The 21,248-nt window shown below is 31.2% G+C and overlaps 1 protein-coding gene across 4 annotated transcripts in view; it reads left to right on the forward strand.

Annotated features, from left to right (window-relative positions):
• The window catches only part of LOC124362171 (NPC intracellular cholesterol transporter 1), a 127,124-nt gene extending 106,420 nt beyond the window's left edge, over positions 1-20,704 (forward strand). For 2 of the 4 annotated variants that reach the window (XM_046816421.1, XM_046816424.1), the window contains 3 exons: positions 597-710; positions 2,167-2,329; positions 3,941-12,766. In XM_046816421.1, the coding sequence (XP_046672377.1) occupies positions 597-710; positions 2,167-2,329; positions 3,941-4,077 (414 nt within the window). In that variant the 3' untranslated portion in view covers positions 4,078-12,766. Of the gene's footprint in view, positions 1-596; positions 711-2,166; positions 2,330-3,940; positions 12,767-14,575; positions 14,636-20,301 lie in introns of those variants that run through there. The other 2 variants (XM_046816422.1, XM_046816423.1) reach the window with 2 other exon arrangements.
• The last annotated feature ends 544 nt before the right edge of the window (positions 20,705-21,248 follow it).

A 21,248-nucleotide genomic window follows, 5' to 3' on the forward strand; every position in this document is an offset into this window, starting at 1 on the left:
ATGTGTAAAAGAGGTCTTTCCAATTACCCAATATAGTAAAAATTAAAAGTGTTACATAATATATGGACAATTGTCAACAACTTTTGTCTGTATAAGTTTGTTTATTCTTGATGGTTTATGATGATACATTTAACATTTTTATAAGCATATATAACACATTCTCTTCATGTTGAATTATTTTACTATAAAAAGTTCTTCTTTTTTGAAAACATTTGTTTACTATCTAATTTGTTGTACTTTATTTAGGCCATTCCATTCAAATGTGGTGACTGTTCAAACTTCACAAAAAATTCATGTTCTATATGGATAAAAATAGTGTTCTGGAATGGTTGTTACATTTCCTAACATTTTGTTATATGCCATTTTTTTTGTAAGAAATTCACAACTTGGTTATTTATAAACCTAGATGAAAAATTAAAAGAGTACTGGAATGCTTAAAACATATCACCAATTTTTTGTCATAAACAATTTTTGAGAGATATTTTGTACATGTAAATCCCATAAGAATAAAGTAATAACATTTAAGTTTTTAGTAAATCTAAGTAACTTTTCATATTTCAAAAATACTATTGCTACATTTAAATTATTTGTTTCAGGCAATAGGAATATCTGTAGAGTTCTGCAGCCACATTGTGCACTCATTCTCAGTATCAGTAAAGGAGACAAGAACGCAGAGGGCATCAGATGCACTTCTCAACATGGGCACGTCGGTGAGTTTTTCAGTTGATACACATTTCAGTAGAGTTCTGCAGACACATTGTGCACTCATTCTCAGTATCAGTAAAGGAGACAAGAACGCAGAGGGCATCAGATGCACTTCTCAACATGGGCACATCGGTGAGTTTTTCAGTTGATACACATTTCAGTAGAGTTCTGCAGACACATTGTGCACTCATTCTCAGTATCAGTAAAGGAGACAAGAACGCAGAGGGCATCAGATGCACTTCTCAACATGGGCACGTCGGTGAGTTTTTCAGTTGATACACATTTCAGTAGAGTTCTGCAGACACATTGTGCACTCATTCTCAGTATCAGTAAAGGAAACAAGAACGCAGAGGGCATCAGATGCACTTCTCAACATGGGCACGTCGGTGAGTTTTTCAGTTGATACACATTTCAGTAGAGTTCTGCAGACACATTGTGCACTCATTTTCATTATCAGACAATTTTATGGTGTCATTAAGTCATTTGGTTATTTTGATTCCTGTAACATTTGAGTGCCAAAGTGACAAATTTTCATCACCATTTATTTTAAGATCTTTGTTTGTACTTTTGTATTCCCAACAATGTTATTTTAACATTCCGTGGTGTTTGAAAAAAATCCAAACCAGAAAAAAATTGTAAAGAAAGGATAATCAACGTGCAACTGTCCAACACAGCGCTGCCATCAACTGAGTAACAGGTGGCAGGCCAGTCCGACATTGCAGTCCATACACTTCAATGTCATCATTACATTTTGATATGTCAGAAAAAAATTAAACCACGAAATTGGCTACAGAAGTGATATTATGTTATTTATCTTCCTACTCAATTTTCTCAATAGCTCAAGTATATTAATTGAAAGTTAACAGAAGTTAATGACAGTGAGTGGACGAGTTTGTGTAGAGATTTGTGAGTGATTTCAATGTTTTAAAGAATATTGTGAAAGTTTTCAAAGAGAGAAATAGTGAAGAAACCCTATAACGAATAGTAATTATGAAACATTTGATTACTATCTACATTGTGGCCAAAGACAACTTACCAGTTATAAATTAGAGAAGATTTAAATGTTAATATGAGTTTTTTTCTCTGAACTTTGATGGATGATTAGTTTTAAAACATATTTTTGTTTGGTTTGTTCTGAAACCTTTTAAATTTTAGCTATAGCATCTCTTAAAATATAATAAAGTTCTTTATAAACGATAACATATTTTTAAACACGATCATAAATGGGTATGAAACATAGATCAAAGCTATGACCTTGAAACTAAAACCCAATTGATTGTATGTGTGCTACAGATGACTCCAGGTTTTTAACAGAACAATTATATTGTTGTAAGGAATAACACAAGTGTTTGTTTTTGGCTTTTTTATTGTGTTTGTGATGTTTTGTTAAGACTTGAAGCATGTATGTGGATGGATTAATTTACTTTTACTATTTTAAAAACTATTAATTTTTTGTTTCAGGTTTTCTCTGGGATCACTTTGACCAAGTTCAGTGGAATTATAGTTCTGGGCTTCGCCCACTCTCAGATATTCAAAGTGTTTTATTTTAAGATGTACTTGGGCATAGTGGTATTTGGTGCTTTCCACGGTCTTGTTTTCCTCCCTGTACTTCTCAGTTATTTTGGTAAGTTAATTTTGAACATTGAACATAAATTTTTTATGTAGAAAAAAATTAATCAATGTCGGCATCTGTAAACTTTGTAAATGTACACATTTGCAGTATCTAAAATCATAATGGATATAGAAATGATTCATCCGTCTGTATTGTAAAGAGCTACTTTCCAATACAGCTGAGATCTGTGAAAGTCTTTCAAAGCTATCAGCTGATTTTCTCTTTCCCAAACATTACTTTCCCTAAGTAAACATTTCTTTCTCTGAATTGAAATTCCAGTATGACTTTGTTATTTGTTTTGACAGTCCTTTGTTCAAACAGCAGATTTTAACACTAAAATGTATTAGAAAATAGTGTTAGATTTCCTTATGTAAGGATAATTACTTGACTATGAAATGTGAATAAGTTTTTAAAGTTTTCTATGCTTTTATGCATCGTGATGAGTATCTTTCAATACTCATCTTGAAAATTCTATTGCAGGGCTTGATCGCTTTTTCAACTCTCCCGTAAATTCAATCCCACCCTGCAATAGGTCACTTCCGAGACTATTAATGAAATATACTATTGTTTTTATGTGGGGATTATTAGTTAAATATACTCATTATATCGTGTTTTCTATTTTCAACCATTATATTTCTAGTTTTTGAATGTGTTTATAATGTACATGATCAGATCCAGGCATCTATTTTTACTAATCTACAGTAATAGTGAATATGTTTATGTGAACTTTCACCCGGGGCTGAGAGTGTTAAAAGTTTTCAAATCCCACCGTTTTTTTCTGCTAGAAAGATAGGTGATAAAGGGAATACATGTTAAAAAAATAACAATATAATATCATTTAAATTTACTTATTCATTTATCTTCACTGGATCACTGCTTTATTCTATGAACACATACAGAGGGATGAAGGGAGTCTGATTTAACCCGTAAGAAGAAGAAGAAGCAAATAAAATAGAGCTATTATTCAATGTAGTAAAGTAAAATCGTCTGTTCTATTAAAAAGGGAAAATAGTACGTAGTATAGTAATCTATTTACTCATAGTAGTGGAAAATAAAGTTAGAAAGGCATAACTACAATGGTATTGAACATTTAAAGATCTTTACTAAAACATGCACTTAGAAACGTTTATTCTCTCTTCACAATCAATGAATGGTAACAAATGGTAACATTTCAATTTGGATTTTTACGAATAATAGAAACATAACACTAATTACTGAAACCTACTTAAAGAATACAGGTCTCAATAAACCAAGACTGAACAACCAACCATTGAAAACTGATCTGCAATATTAGAGGCCAATAAATGGTGATCAACACATCAAAAAAGATGGCAGCAAATCAAGAAATAGGGGTGAACTCTTTTTATTATTGGTTAATTTTAAATGAACTTATAATATCCATAAGGTGGCTCCATATTGTTTTATTATACATCCCTAAACTGTAAGATATTTTAGGTTTTCCTGTTAGTTAATTTTTCAGCATTGGCAACTAAAGGGGCCTAATATTGAGTCATGATCGACGGAGTCATTAGTTCGCAAATTTGATGTATCATTAAAAGAAAACTGAGTATTGAATAATATGATATGAATGAAATATTTCTCTCACTGGTTTATATTTTGTAGGCTCGCCAATGAATCGTCAGAAACTGTCATTGTACGAACGTGAGGAGCGGAGGAAGATGTTGGCCTCATCAGTAAACAGAGTAAGAGAGAGTGAGGATGGTGACGGGCATGTGTTAGATGAAGTGAAGCCTGCATGATCGTCTCACCTGCGCATGCCTAGTCATGACAGTTCCTATTGTTTCAGTATTTTGTTGTTTGGATGATCAATTGTTCCTCACAAGACTACAACATAGACCTGTGCCTTGTAATCTAGGATCTTTCATAGTATTGTTACTGTTAGTGTCGTAGAGAACGCATTATAGCAATTTATATTGTGTAGTTCGTGTAACAATTCCGATGTTGCATTTTTACTTATTAGTTATATTTACCAGTAGATTTATACTTATTTTCATTTATGTTGAATATGGAAGAGATTATTTAAGTACTTTTAAGTGCATTCCAATTTATTCATTATATAGGAAATGAACAAAATCAGTAAAGATTTAGTATTAAAAACCGTAGTATTGTCCATGCGAACAATTAGTAATGTACAGTATTATTGGTACTACCTCTAAATAATAAAAATAAACTTGGTTAAATTTTTAAAATGAAACATGAGTTACACTTTAAAGTTAACTACAACTGTTGAAACTACAACTGTTAAGTTTTTAGTTATGTTTAATATAAAACAAATTTTATTAAATTATATTTTTAGTTTTTTTAATATTTTAGAACAAATTTATAATGTAGTTTTGGGATAGGGGATGTAGCCTGATAAGTTATAATGTATTCTTGTTAGAATGTGTAACCAATTTTGAACTAGAAAAACTTCATGCAGAGCTCAATCTGTTTGATTTGGGTTAGATGTTTGTTGGTTCATAAAATCCATAAAGTCTGGTTTCAGATCTGCTAACTCTTGAAAAAAGAACATAAAACAAAAGCAAAAAGTTGCTTACGTGCGTTTTCAAATAAAGTGGTGTTAAATTGGAAATACCCAACCTTGAGCAGTGACTTTTTAGGAAATAAATGTAGATAAAGTTTACATTATGGTTTACTAAAAAAAATTATAGAACTAAAAGATTATGTGGTACTAACAACATATTTTTGTCATGAACCACCATTTTTATTTCATTTTAAATTTGATAATAATTTTGATTTTTTGGTATTCAATATTTGTAACAGAATTGATCAGTAGGATTGTTCTCCGAGGATGTATAGCTCAGCAGCTGGAAGTAAAAGTAACATTGATACCTAGAGTTATAAAAAGAGATGTATTAATTTTGATACAACAGGTTTTAAATTGAAGATGATTGCCTGTCAAATAAAAATCCTTGTTTCAGTGTTCAGTGCCCTGTACCGATGTGATAACACATCATTTTTAGTTACCTAAAATACCTAGCACTGATAACATTTTCTTGGCATAGCAATTTTTGGCATATCAATTTTAAAATGTAGTTTAAGGTTTATTATTTAGAACAGACATAATTTAACAACAGTGTTTATAAACAATATAAATACCAATCAGAGGTTTATAATGTAAAATTTTAATTTAATAGGATTCATTATCATAACTATTAACAACTAAACATCAGAAAACCTTCCTTAAAGTATGAACCAGGTACAATGCATACTTATCCGAACTTGCGTATGACACAAGGTACATAATATCCAAGTTTGATTAACCCTCCTACTAGCCAACGACTTATTTTGAGTTTCTCTAAGTCCACTCTGTAATGGCAAACAATTCGTTTCAAGTCACTGTGTCATATTCGCATCTATAACGTGTTTATCCATCAAATTTCCCATGAAATATGACATCTATGTGTTGGTATCAAAGAATCTTCCTCATGTTGTCTTAAAACATCCAAGAGTTTAAAAATAGGTATTTCAATGTACAACTAACAAAATCAGAACCTTATCACTAAGCTGTGTGAAGTATTTCTTAGTCCAAAAATAGTTATTTGCTAAGGATAAAATAAGTTTAATATAGACTGTTGGCTAATTCTAAAGGATATCATTATAGTGAGAGATTAAAAATAGGCTAGCATGTGTTTAAGAATGGTTGTAATTTTGCTAACAAGATTGTTATGAAAAAGTAATAAAAACTATTTTATTAATTCTATAAGGCTGTATAATGTTTGGTTGTGTTCAGTTGTAAGGTCATTGGAGCTTGGCTGTGTGCAGTTTAGAGTTTGAAGAAGGTAAATTAAGTGTGAGACACAAATAAAAGTGTTTAAAGAAGTTGAATTAAATTTAAGATAAGTTTTTTCTGCTTTCAAGGTCCAAGCATTTTTTGTTTGAATGTATGTCAAACATTACTCTTTTCTTATGTTCTAAGAAACTAAACATATTCTTTCATGTATGCTAATTAAATATGACAACTTATTATTTATATATTTTAATGTACTGTTTGTACCAGGTGTATTAAAAGTCCCATACTCCACCCCCTAAGAACTTTCTTATGAATAGAGATGAAGAGATTTGCTTGTGGGGATGTTTATGTAGCTAAGGAGATTTTTATGTATGAAAATTTTTCCCTCCCCCCCCCCAATGGGTAGTTTGGGGGTAAGTCAAAATTTTTAAATAGGAACCCCTAGAAAGTGACACATCATTTTAAAGGTATTATAGAAAGAAGAAGAATGGCAAAAACTATAGGTCTCTAATGGTACTCTCTCATTAAAGTGGCTAGTTAAAGTTATCTCCACGACTATTCAAAAGAAAGTTATTGGGGGGGGAGGACTTTTAAGACACCAGGTATAAACAAAAACTACTTTGTAGTGTATTAAAGGTAATAGTAATTTATTTTTACATTAAAATTAAAGTGTTTAACTCTTTTTATTCCAGCCATAGTTTGAAGAGTATCCAGCAAAGATCCCAGCAATTTTCTACATCACCAGTAATATGCTATATAAAATACATAATATAATTGAATAAGAATTAATGACTATAATCTGTTATTACTTATATATAACTTCATGTTTTATATTTTATAAAAATGTTTCTCAATGTCCATATAAGCAGGAACTTGAATTTTATGTTGGTATTTTTTTACGTCCGTAGATACAGCTGCTGGAACTGAAAGGGTTTATTTTAAAAGACTATTCGTACTAAAATTTAAAAACTAGAATTAATTTTTTCTTTAAATAAATAAGCTGTAATGTTGTTAAAATTCAATATATTCTAAATATAAAGTTTTATTGATATTTCTATAATCTAACCATATTCTGTAAGTTTATTACATCTTAAATTAAGTTCAAAGACAAAATACAGGATCTTTTAATGCCATAAGAAAATGTGTTACTGTTAGGTTAGTTTTCTGTTCATTGATTAGTGTTGAACAAAATAAATTCACAAGTTGAGTGTTTTTTTCACTGATGCACGTGGTTTAGTGGTCCACTACTAAATGTATGTTTGTACTGAAAAGCTGTGGTGTGAAATGATTTCATAGGAACTAGCAATTATTTCACTAAAAATCTCTTGTACGAGTGATGTTACATTCCTGCATAAGTTGCAATCTGTGTCGTGAGTTTGTACTGTTTGCTACAATTCTCAGAATACGTTGGTCGTAATAGTGTTTAATCATGTTCTATCAGCTTGTCCTTTTTATTTAACAATTCAATTAATTAATCAATGAATGTTTTTATAGAGAAATTGGTATCTTCAGACATAGTTATATTCACCAATTTCAATACTTATATCTGCACTTGCTGTGAAAAACACAATACACAGCTTTGCAAGTAGGTGGCTTATTGTTTGTTGTATGCGTATATTTGATTATAAGCCATGATTAACTTAGAATGATCCGAATTCTCTTTTGTAGAGAACATTTACATTTATTTATTTTATTTAAATTCAAACAAGTCAACAACTTCTAAATCAACGTCACTTAAATAGACAAACATTGTGTTTTAATACAAATATTTTATAGACAATGAATGAATTACAAATAAATATTATAATAAATTTTCGGTGATTGAATTATAATTTTAAAATGGAAAAGGCTACATGTAATTCCTTTAATAAAAACATATATTTCACAGGGAAATCACTGTACATAAAGTGTTGCAATAAAACTTGATTTATTTTAACAATTATTCCTTTTTAACTTCTGTAACACCATAATGTATGTTGGTTCACTCAAAAATATCCATATATGTATTAATTTTCAAAAGTAATAAACGCATTCGATAAAAAGTTATACTACATATTCTTTGTTTAAAGTTAGTTATTGACGATGGGTGGTTTGAAAGTGTAACAAGATTTAGGATATTTGCCATTGTTATATGTTACAAAAGGTATAACACTATTTGTAACATATAATGATGGCAAATGTCCAAATTCCTGTTGTCCTTTCATACTACATTTATTACGGATCTGGTTTAAGAACTGACTATCTATTCTGTATGGTTATTATGTTACTTGTAGTTGAGTACTATTTTTATAAAAAATAAGATAGTAATAATTTCATACTAATTGTTAATTATTTGAAAAATCATTAAAGCTGTGATGAAGTTAGTAACATAATAAATATAAAGAATAAATACATATTTTAATTTCCAAACGGAATTTAGTTACTTGATTTTGTAGTCTTTTGTACTCATTTTTGCATGTGTCTTGAATTCCATAGTCTACACAAATACAGCAATTTTATCTTCTATTAATATTACATTTTTTACTATTATGAAATAGGTTTTTATTCAATTTAGTGATTTAATGTCCCCCAACAATTTGTCTTAAGTCATTATAGATTGAAAAACTTCTGGAACAAAACATGAAGTGACAGATGAACAGAAAACCTTTTCTCTCTTACAGTTTTACTTTGATAATGTCACTAGTGGCTAAAATAAAGTATAATGTAAATTTTAATTAAAGAGTTTATAAAATCAGTTATATTAATTAGATACTTACAATTTTTTCCCCAAAAATTAATTACGTTATTTGTGCATGTTAATTGGTATTATCAATAGTAAAGTAGGAATAGTATTCTTTTCCTAATTCAGATAAATAATTAGGTATTCTGATGAACCTAGTGCTTGGGTATTGTTTCTGTTGCTTAATTTAGAAACCAAACAAAAATCAAAGCAAACTGTCATATAAAAGTATTTTACTCACTTTCATATCATGTTTTGTACTAAGAAGCAAATCATTTAAGCATAATTTTATATTGTATAAAAATGACTTGTTGGGGTTTTTCTTATCAGACGTAGCCTAATTTACTTTCTTATCATGATTTAGGGTACCAGGTGTGACATAAAAATTTAGAACATAAATAATTAATACAAACAAAATGTATATTATAATATTAATTCATATAAACTAGTCACAGTTGTAATACTAAACTGTGGTCCTCTATTGAGGAGTATGTATTAAACAATTGTATTGTCTGTATTAATTAAAATTAAGACCATGGTTTTTAGAGTTATAATTAATTGCAACACTTGTAGTATTATTTTTACTAGTATTTTTTAAATTCATAACTGATGAAATTACTAGTGTTAATGTCCTGAGTATACGCAAATATTACTTTGTATATACTAGAGATTGGGAGTGCAGCCAACCTTACCACAATAAATTAGTCTCAGACGTTAATTCGCTCAGAATATTCAAATCAAGTTCAAAATTTATTTTGTCTGTCTCTGTAATGTTCACCATAAATACATAGTTAAATTAAAGTTTTGCATTTATTTAAGGTGTGAAAGACAATTTATATGCAGTCTCCCATTTGTTACTTTAAATTATTTTTTTAAAGTCTAAAAAGAAATTGGGCTACCAAGTTAATAAAAAACTAACAGCATTAACAATAGTACTTATTAGAATAACTGTATATTTTCCCATTCAAACAAAGAAGTTTACACAATTTCAGAATGAGGTATGAAGTCAAACTCTGTTAATATAAAACCACAATCAATATGTTTGTTGTAAATAAACTCAATAAGTAATAAATACAACAAATTTTGTAAAAACATACTTAGTAATTATTCTTGAAATTTTAAATGTACAATTTAATACATAATGATTTATTATTTATTAAAATAATTCAGCTACTATTTTATCACTCAAAATAATTATATTCAGATACAGTAATGTGTTATTAAATACAGATCTGCAGCATGGAAAAGTTGAAATTTAGTGAAATTCCATTTGTGTTGCTTCTTTTACGTGTTTGTGCTATGTCAAGTTCGATCAATATTAAAGTTATAATCATTTTGTTGCCTCTATCAGATTGTGTGTGCTATGACTTGATTATTCATATTATATCACTCAAGCATTAACACTCAAGGCCAGTCACAATCTCTAGTATCTTCTTATTAGTTTTATAAGTTATGCTAAGTGTTCTAACGTCATGCTACTTAATTGTTAGTTATATACTTCAGGTAATGATAAGGCTTTTACTATGTGGATATTTATCTAAAAATGACACGTTGCTTTGGTTGTAGTTATGAATGGAAATACATCAAATGTGATAATCCCAAACAGGTATTTTTAAAATGCTCTCTTCATAACCAATGGGTAAAAAACTGTGCGCTTAGTCCAAGGGAATTCATATTTTTAAAAGACATAACTTGTGCTCGGGTTAAAAACCCATATCTGTATTTATGAACTACAATAAGTCTGAATATTGTGTGTAGTTTCAAACGACCAGTAATTTTGGGACTCTGTGATTGCTGTATGTACAGAATATATATTAGAACATGAAGGCTGACTCAATTTTGTATATGTTTTTGTTGAGTAATAAGAATGTTTTAGTTTAAAATAATAAGTTATGCAACACCTATGAGATGGGGATAATTAGTTCATGCAGTTGGCAAAGCTGTTGGTGAAAATACTGAGCCATCTGGTATCTTGTTTATTACTACCATTAAAATCTGTGGTTTATTTTTAACAAATGACTGTATTGGATTTTAAGTTTTCATCTGAAGAACAATCTTTTTCTGAGGGTCAAAAAGATGGCAATAGTCTCATCATTTTTCCAATTTTTTTTTTAGAAACTGACATCTCTAAAATCCATCAATCATGAGACACGTCCATTCTGACTTGTTTTCATTCAAGATTAACATTTGTAGTAAATGCCCAAAAACACAATGTTTGCTCAAATCTCCATGATAATTATGTGAACATTCCAATATCAAATTCAAGTTCAGAGAAAATAGCATTGATAGTTAAATGATCAACACTGTTGTCTGTGGTGGAGGCTAATTTTGTTAATGTGATCTTCATGAAATCACGTTTACCAAATTGTACCCTGGTATATTTTCATTGCATCTTTCCCATAATTTTAGCATCTCAAAGGTCTCAGAGACCTTAATGGACCTGTTAGGAATTTTTTTCCTAGTAAAAAAAAAGAACACAATTTGATGCTGACACTGCTCTTCAGACGATAACTCAAAATCAAACATTAAAAACAAATCTTTATCAAAAGCCTGCAACTATTTTTGGAAGTAATAGAAATGACAGGCACCTCCTGCTTTCACCCACAGAACTGCCAACCATACAAAGAGAAATGTACCATTGAGCAATCACAGCTTGATTGTAGGTAACTATAAATTGCAGGAACTTTTTCACTTCACCCCATATATGAGGATAAACTTGGAAGACATAATTACATTGTGGGTGTATATATTAGGTAGATAATTTTAATTGCTAATAAATGATGTCCATTATGTTTTTTAATGCAATAATGTTTTGATCATTCTTTTTTTTATTTATGTGGAAATAATAGAGTTTGAGAATAAATTTCTCACTCTTCCAACAGTCTATTTATAAAGTGAATTTTTGTGAGTTCTAATGTTTTTTTTCAATTTCTTTCAACCCTAAACTTCAAAAAAATGATATGAAAGAGGCAAATAAAAGTTAGATATAGAAATAATTGACTCGTTTTCATTTAACAGTACAAACAGAAACTTCATAATAAAAAAAATTTGGTAAATTTACTGGACAAAATTAAGTATGTTTCCAAAGGTAATAATTTTATTTATGTGAATTGGTTTTTTTTTCAATATAATATGTAAATTACACCATGTTTATAAATGCTTTTTATTTTAAATCAAATGGTTCATTGTAAAGAAAAACTGTTTAAAAAAATAGTACTTACACAATATAAATGTAGTTTTCAAGGTGTTATTGATCTGTACTCTGTTGTGCATTTATTTTTACAAGGTTATATTTGTATAATTCATATAATCAACAACATAACTTGGTTTACTTGATTTAATACAAAATTTTTATTTTTTACTAGTTCAGGCTACTCAAATATTGTTGAATATTTAAAAGTAAAAGTTTGCAACACATTTTACTCTGGCATAAATCAGAAATACTCATGCCACGTTTATATAGGTCATACCAATGTACGCTGTGTGTGGCCTAGTTTCCAGGAGCTTTTAATTTCAGTAGCGCACAGTCACACTAGCCTTTCATCATATACTCTTTTGTAGACTAATTTATCAAATATTGTGTCACTAATTACAACAAATTTATAAATGTGTCATTTTTTTAACAAGTGATCATACTTCTCACCTCAACAATTAATATCAATCAATTACATCATTTTTTTTAGTGATTGGAATAGTTTGCCTAATTGTATGGTACTTTGAACCTCTAACTTGTAGACTATAATAATTATGTTAACCATTTATATTTGTAAGTAGCCAAAGACAGCCTATCAGGGTATTTTAAATTACTTTTAAAGCATAAAATGTTATTCTACTGACTAGAGCAATACATTTTGGAACTAAGAACAAACGTGTGAAACAAGTTTTTATTTTTATATTTTAAAATATTTTGGCTTCAAGCAGAACACTGTGTTAAAGATCTTTCAATTCTGCAATAATAAATGTATTGAAATGACAACTGCTTGTATTGTGTTTAAAAAATCACAAATTTTCCCACATTTTAAGTATGAGTTATTAATAAGGATGTGACAGCCCGGTGGTGTAGTCGGGATTTTCAAAAGAGATGTGATACACTGGTAGTTTATACACATGCACAATGTGAAAACCACAGCTATGGTGGGAAAGGTTGATTCAATGCGAATGTTGTTACATTCCATTTCACCTTCTTCTTGGTGCACTGCCTGAGCTCTGACACTATCATAGACATGACTTCTGGAATTTGGAGTTAACATCCATCTGAAGGGATCCAGCAAAACGAAAACAATAGAATACCTTGCAATTCTACTTAGTACTTGCTCTTGTCATGGTTTCAGTATTCAAAGTGTACTCTCGGCAACATAATGAGTACTTAGTTATTGCAACATAGATATTGAGGTGGGTAAAAACTTGGTGGTTCTTGAAGATATTATTTTCATCCTGAATATCAGTTACTCACCTGACCTATACTAGGCAAAATTTCAATTTATATATGAGGAATCCATCTAATGTCTCTGTTTTAGGCAAAGTGAAATTCATCCTAGGATAATGAGAAGGGGTAGGGATAGAGCAGAAATTGGGATTTTTTAAATCATAATGGCAGACTTCAGCCATACTCTGAACATGTCCTCCTTCTTGTCACTTGATACCCTCTTTAGGAAGTCACATGAAAGAAGAGAATTTCGTCTCTCTTACTACGTTGAATTGCAGAACACAGCAGACTCTACAGCATTAATGAATTTTCAAGTGTGCAATGTCTAATATTGACACCTAGTTTCCAATTGAAGATCTGGCAACAGAAAATTGGTGTCTTTCTTGACACCTGGGTACATTGAAGATCTGGAAGCTGTTACAGCTCTGGTACTAAACGAGGTCATTACTGCTCTCTGTTGCTGTTGTGCCCACCCTTTACTCCACCCTCAGCTCACCCACTTTGGTCATCAGATCATCGATGGTCTCATTCTAAGTCATCAGCAGCCAAATTAGCCTGCCACTCATACCCTAGAAGTCCCACAACCTTGGAAGTCGAGACATCAGCAACAAGATGTTGAGAGATAACATTGCATTGTTTAGTACTTACTTAATTACCACATTAATGTTTGGCAAAATCTCTAATACCACAATCGATCAAAGTCCATTTGAATTCTTTGCCAATTATTGCAGGCAAAGCTAAGGGAACTGACACAATAGCATATGCTTTATTACTATTAAGACTAAATTGCAATAAACGGTTTACAAAATTAAGATTAGAAAACTCTTTACTTATGTCTCCAAGAAGTAATACTGGAACTCATATAAGAGAAGTAATAGAAATAAATATAGTCATCTTATTCTTCATCTAGAGATTGATGATTGTTAGCATTAAATTGTAGGTTTTATATTAAAACAATGCAAAACATTATAAATTGTAGTTTTCTATAAGTAATAATATGATCTGACTTTACTTTAATTTCAAACTAATAGTTAAACATTTAAATTTACTGTAGTGATACTATCAAGCATGCTATTAGAATAGTTTCAACATGCTTGATAATATGAGGAATCGCTAATGCTTTTCTTCGGCTCTGCTTGTTAGTAACTTCCGTAAATATTTTGCTTGTAGTTATTTAGAATTCTAGATGCAGCATGTTTTTATGAAATGAAAAGAAAACGTATTTGTGGTGAGTAAATTAGAAGACATTGGGACATGAAGTAGAACATGATGGAATGAATTGTAGAGATATTATTTATTTTATTGTCTCATCACTTACGACAGGTAAATTATAGAAATAATTAAGCTGTTCATGGAAAGGTTTCAGATGATGGTCCAGTTTGATGTAATGTGAAATCTGTGCTGGAGCAATGATATAAGGTAAGAGTGCAGAGATTGAGATTTCTCTTAGTGACCAATTGTACGAGGTTTGTCTGAAAAGTATCTGACCTCCTTTTCTGCCTGATTGTCTGTACTGATCAGTGAACTTGTCACCATCCACACATATCGAGGTATTCGGTTGTCATCGGCAGAATTTTAGCAGTTTTGTTTTTGGATTATGGCAGTGACATTCACACATAGTCTGTACTATACACAATTGAATGGCGAACTGGAAATTATAGACAATAGACTTACTGTGCAGATAGACAAAGACATGATTTTAAGAAGCACATTTGGGGTTCTGTTTAATATTAAAAAAATTGTCTCAGTGCTACATAACTACTTAAAAATTAAGTACGCCATTTGAGAACGTCTGAAATAAATGGGCTCAGGTCCAGGGGCACAAAAAGTTGGAGGGAATTTTGGGGCGCAAGCAAGAAATGATATTTTAAGGGCTGCACAAATTATAAAAAAGAGTACAGGCTATTGGCTAATGATCTTGTTTACATTTTAAATATGTGTGTCAACAATGGGAGTGCTGATGGCCAAGCGGTCTAAGACGTCAGACTTTGGATCTGAGTTAGAGGTAGCATAGGTTCAAATCCTGTCTGTGACCATGGCACATTTTATGAGTACAGTTGGAGGAATTTAACTGTGCTCGTGGGGCCCAAATTCTACCCTTTCAACAAATAAACCCTATCTGTGTGGTGGGTTTTGTTTACGTGCTAGCCGCTGAGATGAAGGCTCAACAATCTCTTTAATGACTTTAAACTCACTATTTCGATTTGCAGATTAGTATTGATAAATACGTTATTTTCAAAAATACATTAAACAACACTATAACAACTGAAAAATAAGGATAAGTCCTATTATTGCTATTATTTGGTATTCTCTTATTATTTAATTCCTCCACAATCAGCACTGTCACAAAACAGACTGATTTTAGCGAGTGTGATGAGTTATTTGGGCCAATACGATTCCTGAAAGGAGGATGTTTACCCTTGAGTCACAAGAAATGTTTTTGGGACGCAGCGCATAATGTTACCCCGCCACCTCTCCCGCCTACCACCACACATTCAAGGTCACATGCGCAGCTAAAGTCCTTGAACTGTACCATTGACCTTGTACTCTATCAATTCTTTCCCTTATTCTGTTTGATCGATAAGATCCTCGCACCTGTAGTCCATGGGGACTGACAGAATAAGGCTTAAAAGGGGATCAGCCTCTCCTTATTGTAAAAAAAGCCATTTGGATAAATTCTGTAATTACATTACAAGCTAGCAATGGTCATGAATGGAGTTCATTTTAATATAAATATAGAAAATTAATATTTTTTGTTATGGACTGTGAACTAGTGTAATTGTTCACAATGGGCTGTGAATATTTAGAATGTGTTTACACACATGATCATAATCTTAATCATCCCTCGGTACCAGCTTTGAATACATCAACACAATACTGTAAAATGAATAATCCAGCAATAAACCCCCAAGACAACTCAAGTCCACTTCTCTACAAAAAAGATTAAGTCCAAATTCAGCAAATATTACAGAAGAAAATCATACAAAAATCCAGCATAGTGCTTCACAGCAAGTTAACTTGTCAGACCACATAGACCACTCATGCAAAAACATCAATACAAGCATATATTTTGGTCGAAGAATAAAATGATAGCAGACTTGCAGTAGCTAAAACATGATATTTCGCCCGGGTAGAATTTACAATAAAAAATATTTTTAATTGAGGAAGTGTGCAGGTTTTATACTGCATGTTATACATCTCACCGTCAACACAGATAAAGGTATTCAGTTGTCATCAGCAAAATTTAAGCAATTTTGCTTTAGATTGTGGCTCTTGACATTCACAAGAAGTATATACTACCCAAAATTCATTGGGGAGGAAGAAAGCACTGAGGATCAATAAAATATCTCATTTGAATGGCTAGTCAGATCTTCCAAATAACTGAGCTACTAAAGCCAAGGACACAAAAACAACATTATGTTATGCATCGACAAAATATTAGGTAAGCATTAACATAATTTTTTATTAAGTACTGTTTCTACTTAGGAATGTGATATGAGGTTCATTGGTTTGTGATAGAGACAGTGAAGTCATTGCTTTGAATTAACACTGGTTAGTTTTTAAATAAAGTTAAACCATAATAACAATGTCATGGTTCAAGCCACTTCCTGGCACCCATTAGGTTAAATGGGGTGTTGGACTGGCCAAAGGCCAACCAATAGTAAATTGACATTCTAGCAAATTAAGAGTCGTCTGGACTGAGACTTATGTTTCAAAGAGATACCTTTGTAATTGACTACAACTTTTTATCTGAAGCTGATTTTACAGAATGTTTTTATGAATTATTGCCGTTTGTGACTGAAACAAATCCTAAATATTACACAAATGAGGTGAGTATTATAATTTGTTCTACAGAAAATATTTGTTCTTTAATTATCTGATTCTACTATTTAAAAAAACTGTTCAACACTAATGATCTTCATAAACCAGTAAGTGATTAGATATATATATATAATTTCAATAAAAATTGAATCGCAAAAAGTACTTGCTCCGCCGGGACTCGAACCCGGATCTCTCACTTGCCAGGTAAATGTGCTACCATTACACCACAGAGCCCTCACTGAATCGTAAAAAGTGAGGGCTCTGTGGTGTAATGGTAGCACATTCAACCGGCAAGTGAGAGATCCGCGTTCGAGTCCCGGCGGAGCAAGTACTTTTTGCGATTCAATGTTTATTGAAATTAAATAAAGGCTATTGCCAATTATACAAATTTAATGTACATATATTTCACTTAGGACAAGAAAGTAAGTACCTTCTGCCCTCATTGCACTCAGTCCTAAAAGAACCTTAGCACTGCTTCCGGAGTGACAGGATAATCAGGATGTGTAAGGTTGGGGAAGCCCTCCTGTGAAGACCTCATGAGGTGGTGTAACAGGCACTATCTCAGTCATATCACCTTAAAAGAAGAGGAAGCTGACTCTGTTCACATCGTCTTCCAGTCATAGCGGGCAGGGAAGACTGTGAGGCAGGGGAGGGAGACAATACTCTGTCATGTTGTCATGTTTAAGCTTGAAAAAACCTTTAACATAAAGGGAGCCCCACTCATTCCAACAGCTATCCCCCACACTAAACTAAATCTATCGATCAATATTTTTACCCCAGTATCTCAACATTTTCACTTATTGGTTTTCCACTCCTAGACATCCATAGGGTTACCTAAATTTAAGTGATACATTGGTTTTTGCTATACCCAGTATATGTTCTACTTGCAGGTATAACACAGACTGAAGTGAATCCTCCTAGAGTAAATGATTACATTACAGGCATGGTATTGGGGCATGGTTTCAACCTGCTTGGTAGTGTCAGGAATAGCTGATTGACTTGTACCCTCTCTTCTTCATCTTCACTTGTTAGTAAATATTTGCTTGTAGATATTTAAATAAAATTCTAGATTTTTTTTTATGAAACATAACAAGGTCGGAGAAATATGCCAGATTATGTGTTACGTAACAGGTTTCGCTAAAGATAAAATCCTGAATCACAGGGAGGGGTATGCACTATTATTAACTTGATCTTTCTTTTGTAGAAATTGAAATCTATAGCTCAATTTGTTCTAAAGATATCCTGCTAACAGATGGGTGGCAAACAGACAGAAAAAATGTTTGCAGCTCTTTGAATGATAAGCTTCGCTAACACTCGGCCAATAATGCTACTCAATATTTATAGAATTAAAAATTATTGCACTTTGCCTGGAGTAAATGACCCTAAATATGATGAGAGGAAAAAACATACATGCAATTTTATTGAGATAAAATTTTCATCGTAAATTTAAAATGTTTTCATTTTGTACTTTCGTTGATGTTTAAACTTACATCATATACTATATAATGTTAGTTGCTAAATTTTTCTAGTCAAAGAAACTTTTAAATAACACTGTCAGTTTAGCGATCAAAAATGATGGTTGAATAATGACAAAGTTACAGTGATGTAATGATCATCTTGGATTATAAAACCATCTTATTGCAGTAAGTGCACTGTATTAGTGTATTACATTGTAGGCTGATTAGTTACAGTACTGTACTTTCAGTTCCACAGCACTGACTTCAATGTATCTCATGTTATCTCCTGCCGAATCATACAACGTGCTTAACATGTAAAGGAAACGTGTGTTTTGTTTGGGATATTAGAGGAGGATATCATCTAAGACTAAGAGTAAATGTCAACAAATTTCACATTATCTCAAGAGGAATTTTGAAAAACGTTAATAATCAGCAAAAGTTAACAAAGTTGTGAAATGGATTATAGAAAGTTTTTTAGCTTTTGTTGCAAAATTAAAGAAATAATACATTATATTTAAAACTGAGTTCAACTTCCACTTCAAGTCTCCTCTTGAACCTGATATGGTGGTGTATGCTGCGTACATAATTATAGAAGGTGAGTAGCTGAAAGTTTTGTCGTCCATTGAATATCCAAAAGAGAACTCTAGCACAAAAGTGGAATATCTAAGAGTAGGTGCCGGTATCCACATCAGTGAACTGCTAAGTCTAGGATTTCTCATCCAGCGTCCACCACAGCACAACTTGTTGAGAAATTTGTATCTAATAAGTAATTTAACACTGACTTTTGTTTTTAATCTTTTCTTATATCAAATATCTTGATTGCTTATCTGCAACATAAGCTGATCATAATATAACCCATAAAAAATCAACCCAAAAATGTGAAAATTTTGAGATAAACTAACTTTAATCCAATTACCGGGAGTTATCTTACTTTAAGATTTGTTCTTTCTTCTATTTCATAGTTAATTTGAAACACATGCAATTTAACAAAAACTCTCAATTTATGTACGAGTATAATCTTATATTCAATTCAAGGATCCAAGAACCTCTGATTTTCGTAGCATGGTTGAACTCTAGTGCACAATTATTAGGTCTAACTACTGGTCTAATGACACCCTCTGACATAGTGCTTAGTGTAACACAGAATCTTTGGATTCTATGAAACTCTGGGTTCCTAAATTTTCACGGTTGATGATCTTTTGATGTTTTTGTTTACATGACTATTCACAGAGTAGTCTGAAATATCTCAAAATTATAATTATTGGGTCAGTAATGCTTAGATATTGTGTAAAACAGAAACTTAGATGAATGCTACACAAAATCTACCCACACGCCTTGTCTCGCTAAGGCTATAAAAACAAACCAAATCTATGAGGAAATTAATTAGATCCTTCCAATTGTACACAAATGTAAACCATCATAAAGAAATAGTCTGATATTAAGTTTATTGGTCAAGTTCATTTCAGTAATCAGCTTTTTATACTAATCAAAATTATTCTCATAAGATTAACATTGAAACTGTGGAAGGCCGTGGCGCAGACCTCTATAGTCGATGTATTTCAAATCTTCTAAGGGCAAATCTAGAGTTTAGAACTTTTGATTGATACCAAATATGTATTTATAATATTAGTTTTAAAATAGCTGAAATCACTATATAAAAATGAAGAAAATCTTTCAGTAATATAGATAGATGCCCAAATTAGTGTTTGCTGATTTTAAACATTTCCATTTTGTTTGACTTATTAAGAGCCATCTGTAATGGTAACATAAGAACAATGTTATACTAATACTTTTCCTCTGTTTCAGGAATCATGACTATTATCTGACAATGAAGAAGATATTGTGTGTACTACAAGCTTTTAGACTATGCTTGACAAAGTAAAAAGTTGGTTCTGTGATAGCAAATGAAAGTAATCAATTTATTTTTGTTAAGACAAATTGAGAGTTTATGTTGTAAGTTTTTTACGGTTTATATGTTCCTATTCCTTTGTTTTAATTTTAATGTTGATTAGTAATTAATTAAAATTTAGGCAGATGAAGAAACGAATGGTGCTAACTTAATCACTTTATCTTGTTATTCACATACTTCCTAGTGATACATAGTTACTAAGGTGAATGCAATTAACTGTTGTTTAAAAATGAAGTAGTTTATAATTACTATATTTCCTACAGAATCTATTTAATTAATAAATAGTTAGTTACTTTCTCATAAGACTTATTCTTTTCATCCTTTTACTGTTTAATTGGTTGCAATAAAAGTGAAGCAGTAATAATCATTGGATTCTAACAGCAAAATGACAAACTGATCAAAATAATCAATTTCATGATCATCCTGTTGTAAAATAACCTTAAAATCTACTCCATTAGATCAATGTTAAACTTTAAACATATTTATACCCATACTTCTTAAAACAAAGTTATGGAAGACGTTTCATGTTAAAAATATTTTTTTCAATATTTAAATGATAAATTTATACAAGTTTAAGATTTGTTCTAGTAATCCAATATAAAAAAATCTTAAAGCGTTTGGATGTGTCTTAATTACATCTTTCAAATGAGACATCTCCCATTTCTTCAATCAACAATAAGGGTATAAAAGTGTTTGAGGGGAAAAGTGTTTACATTGTTTTTGCATGCCTAAAATCAAGATGGCAGTCATTACAGCCAGCTCTCGTGACTATATAGTTGGTTACAAAAGTCAGCAGAATTATTTATTAATTTTCTCAGGTAACTAAATGCGATGTCAGTGTCCG

Source organism: Homalodisca vitripennis, chromosome 5, assembly GCF_021130785.1.
Source record: "Homalodisca vitripennis isolate AUS2020 chromosome 5, UT_GWSS_2.1, whole genome shotgun sequence".
Classification (NCBI taxonomy): domain Eukaryota; kingdom Metazoa; phylum Arthropoda; class Insecta; order Hemiptera; family Cicadellidae; genus Homalodisca; species Homalodisca vitripennis.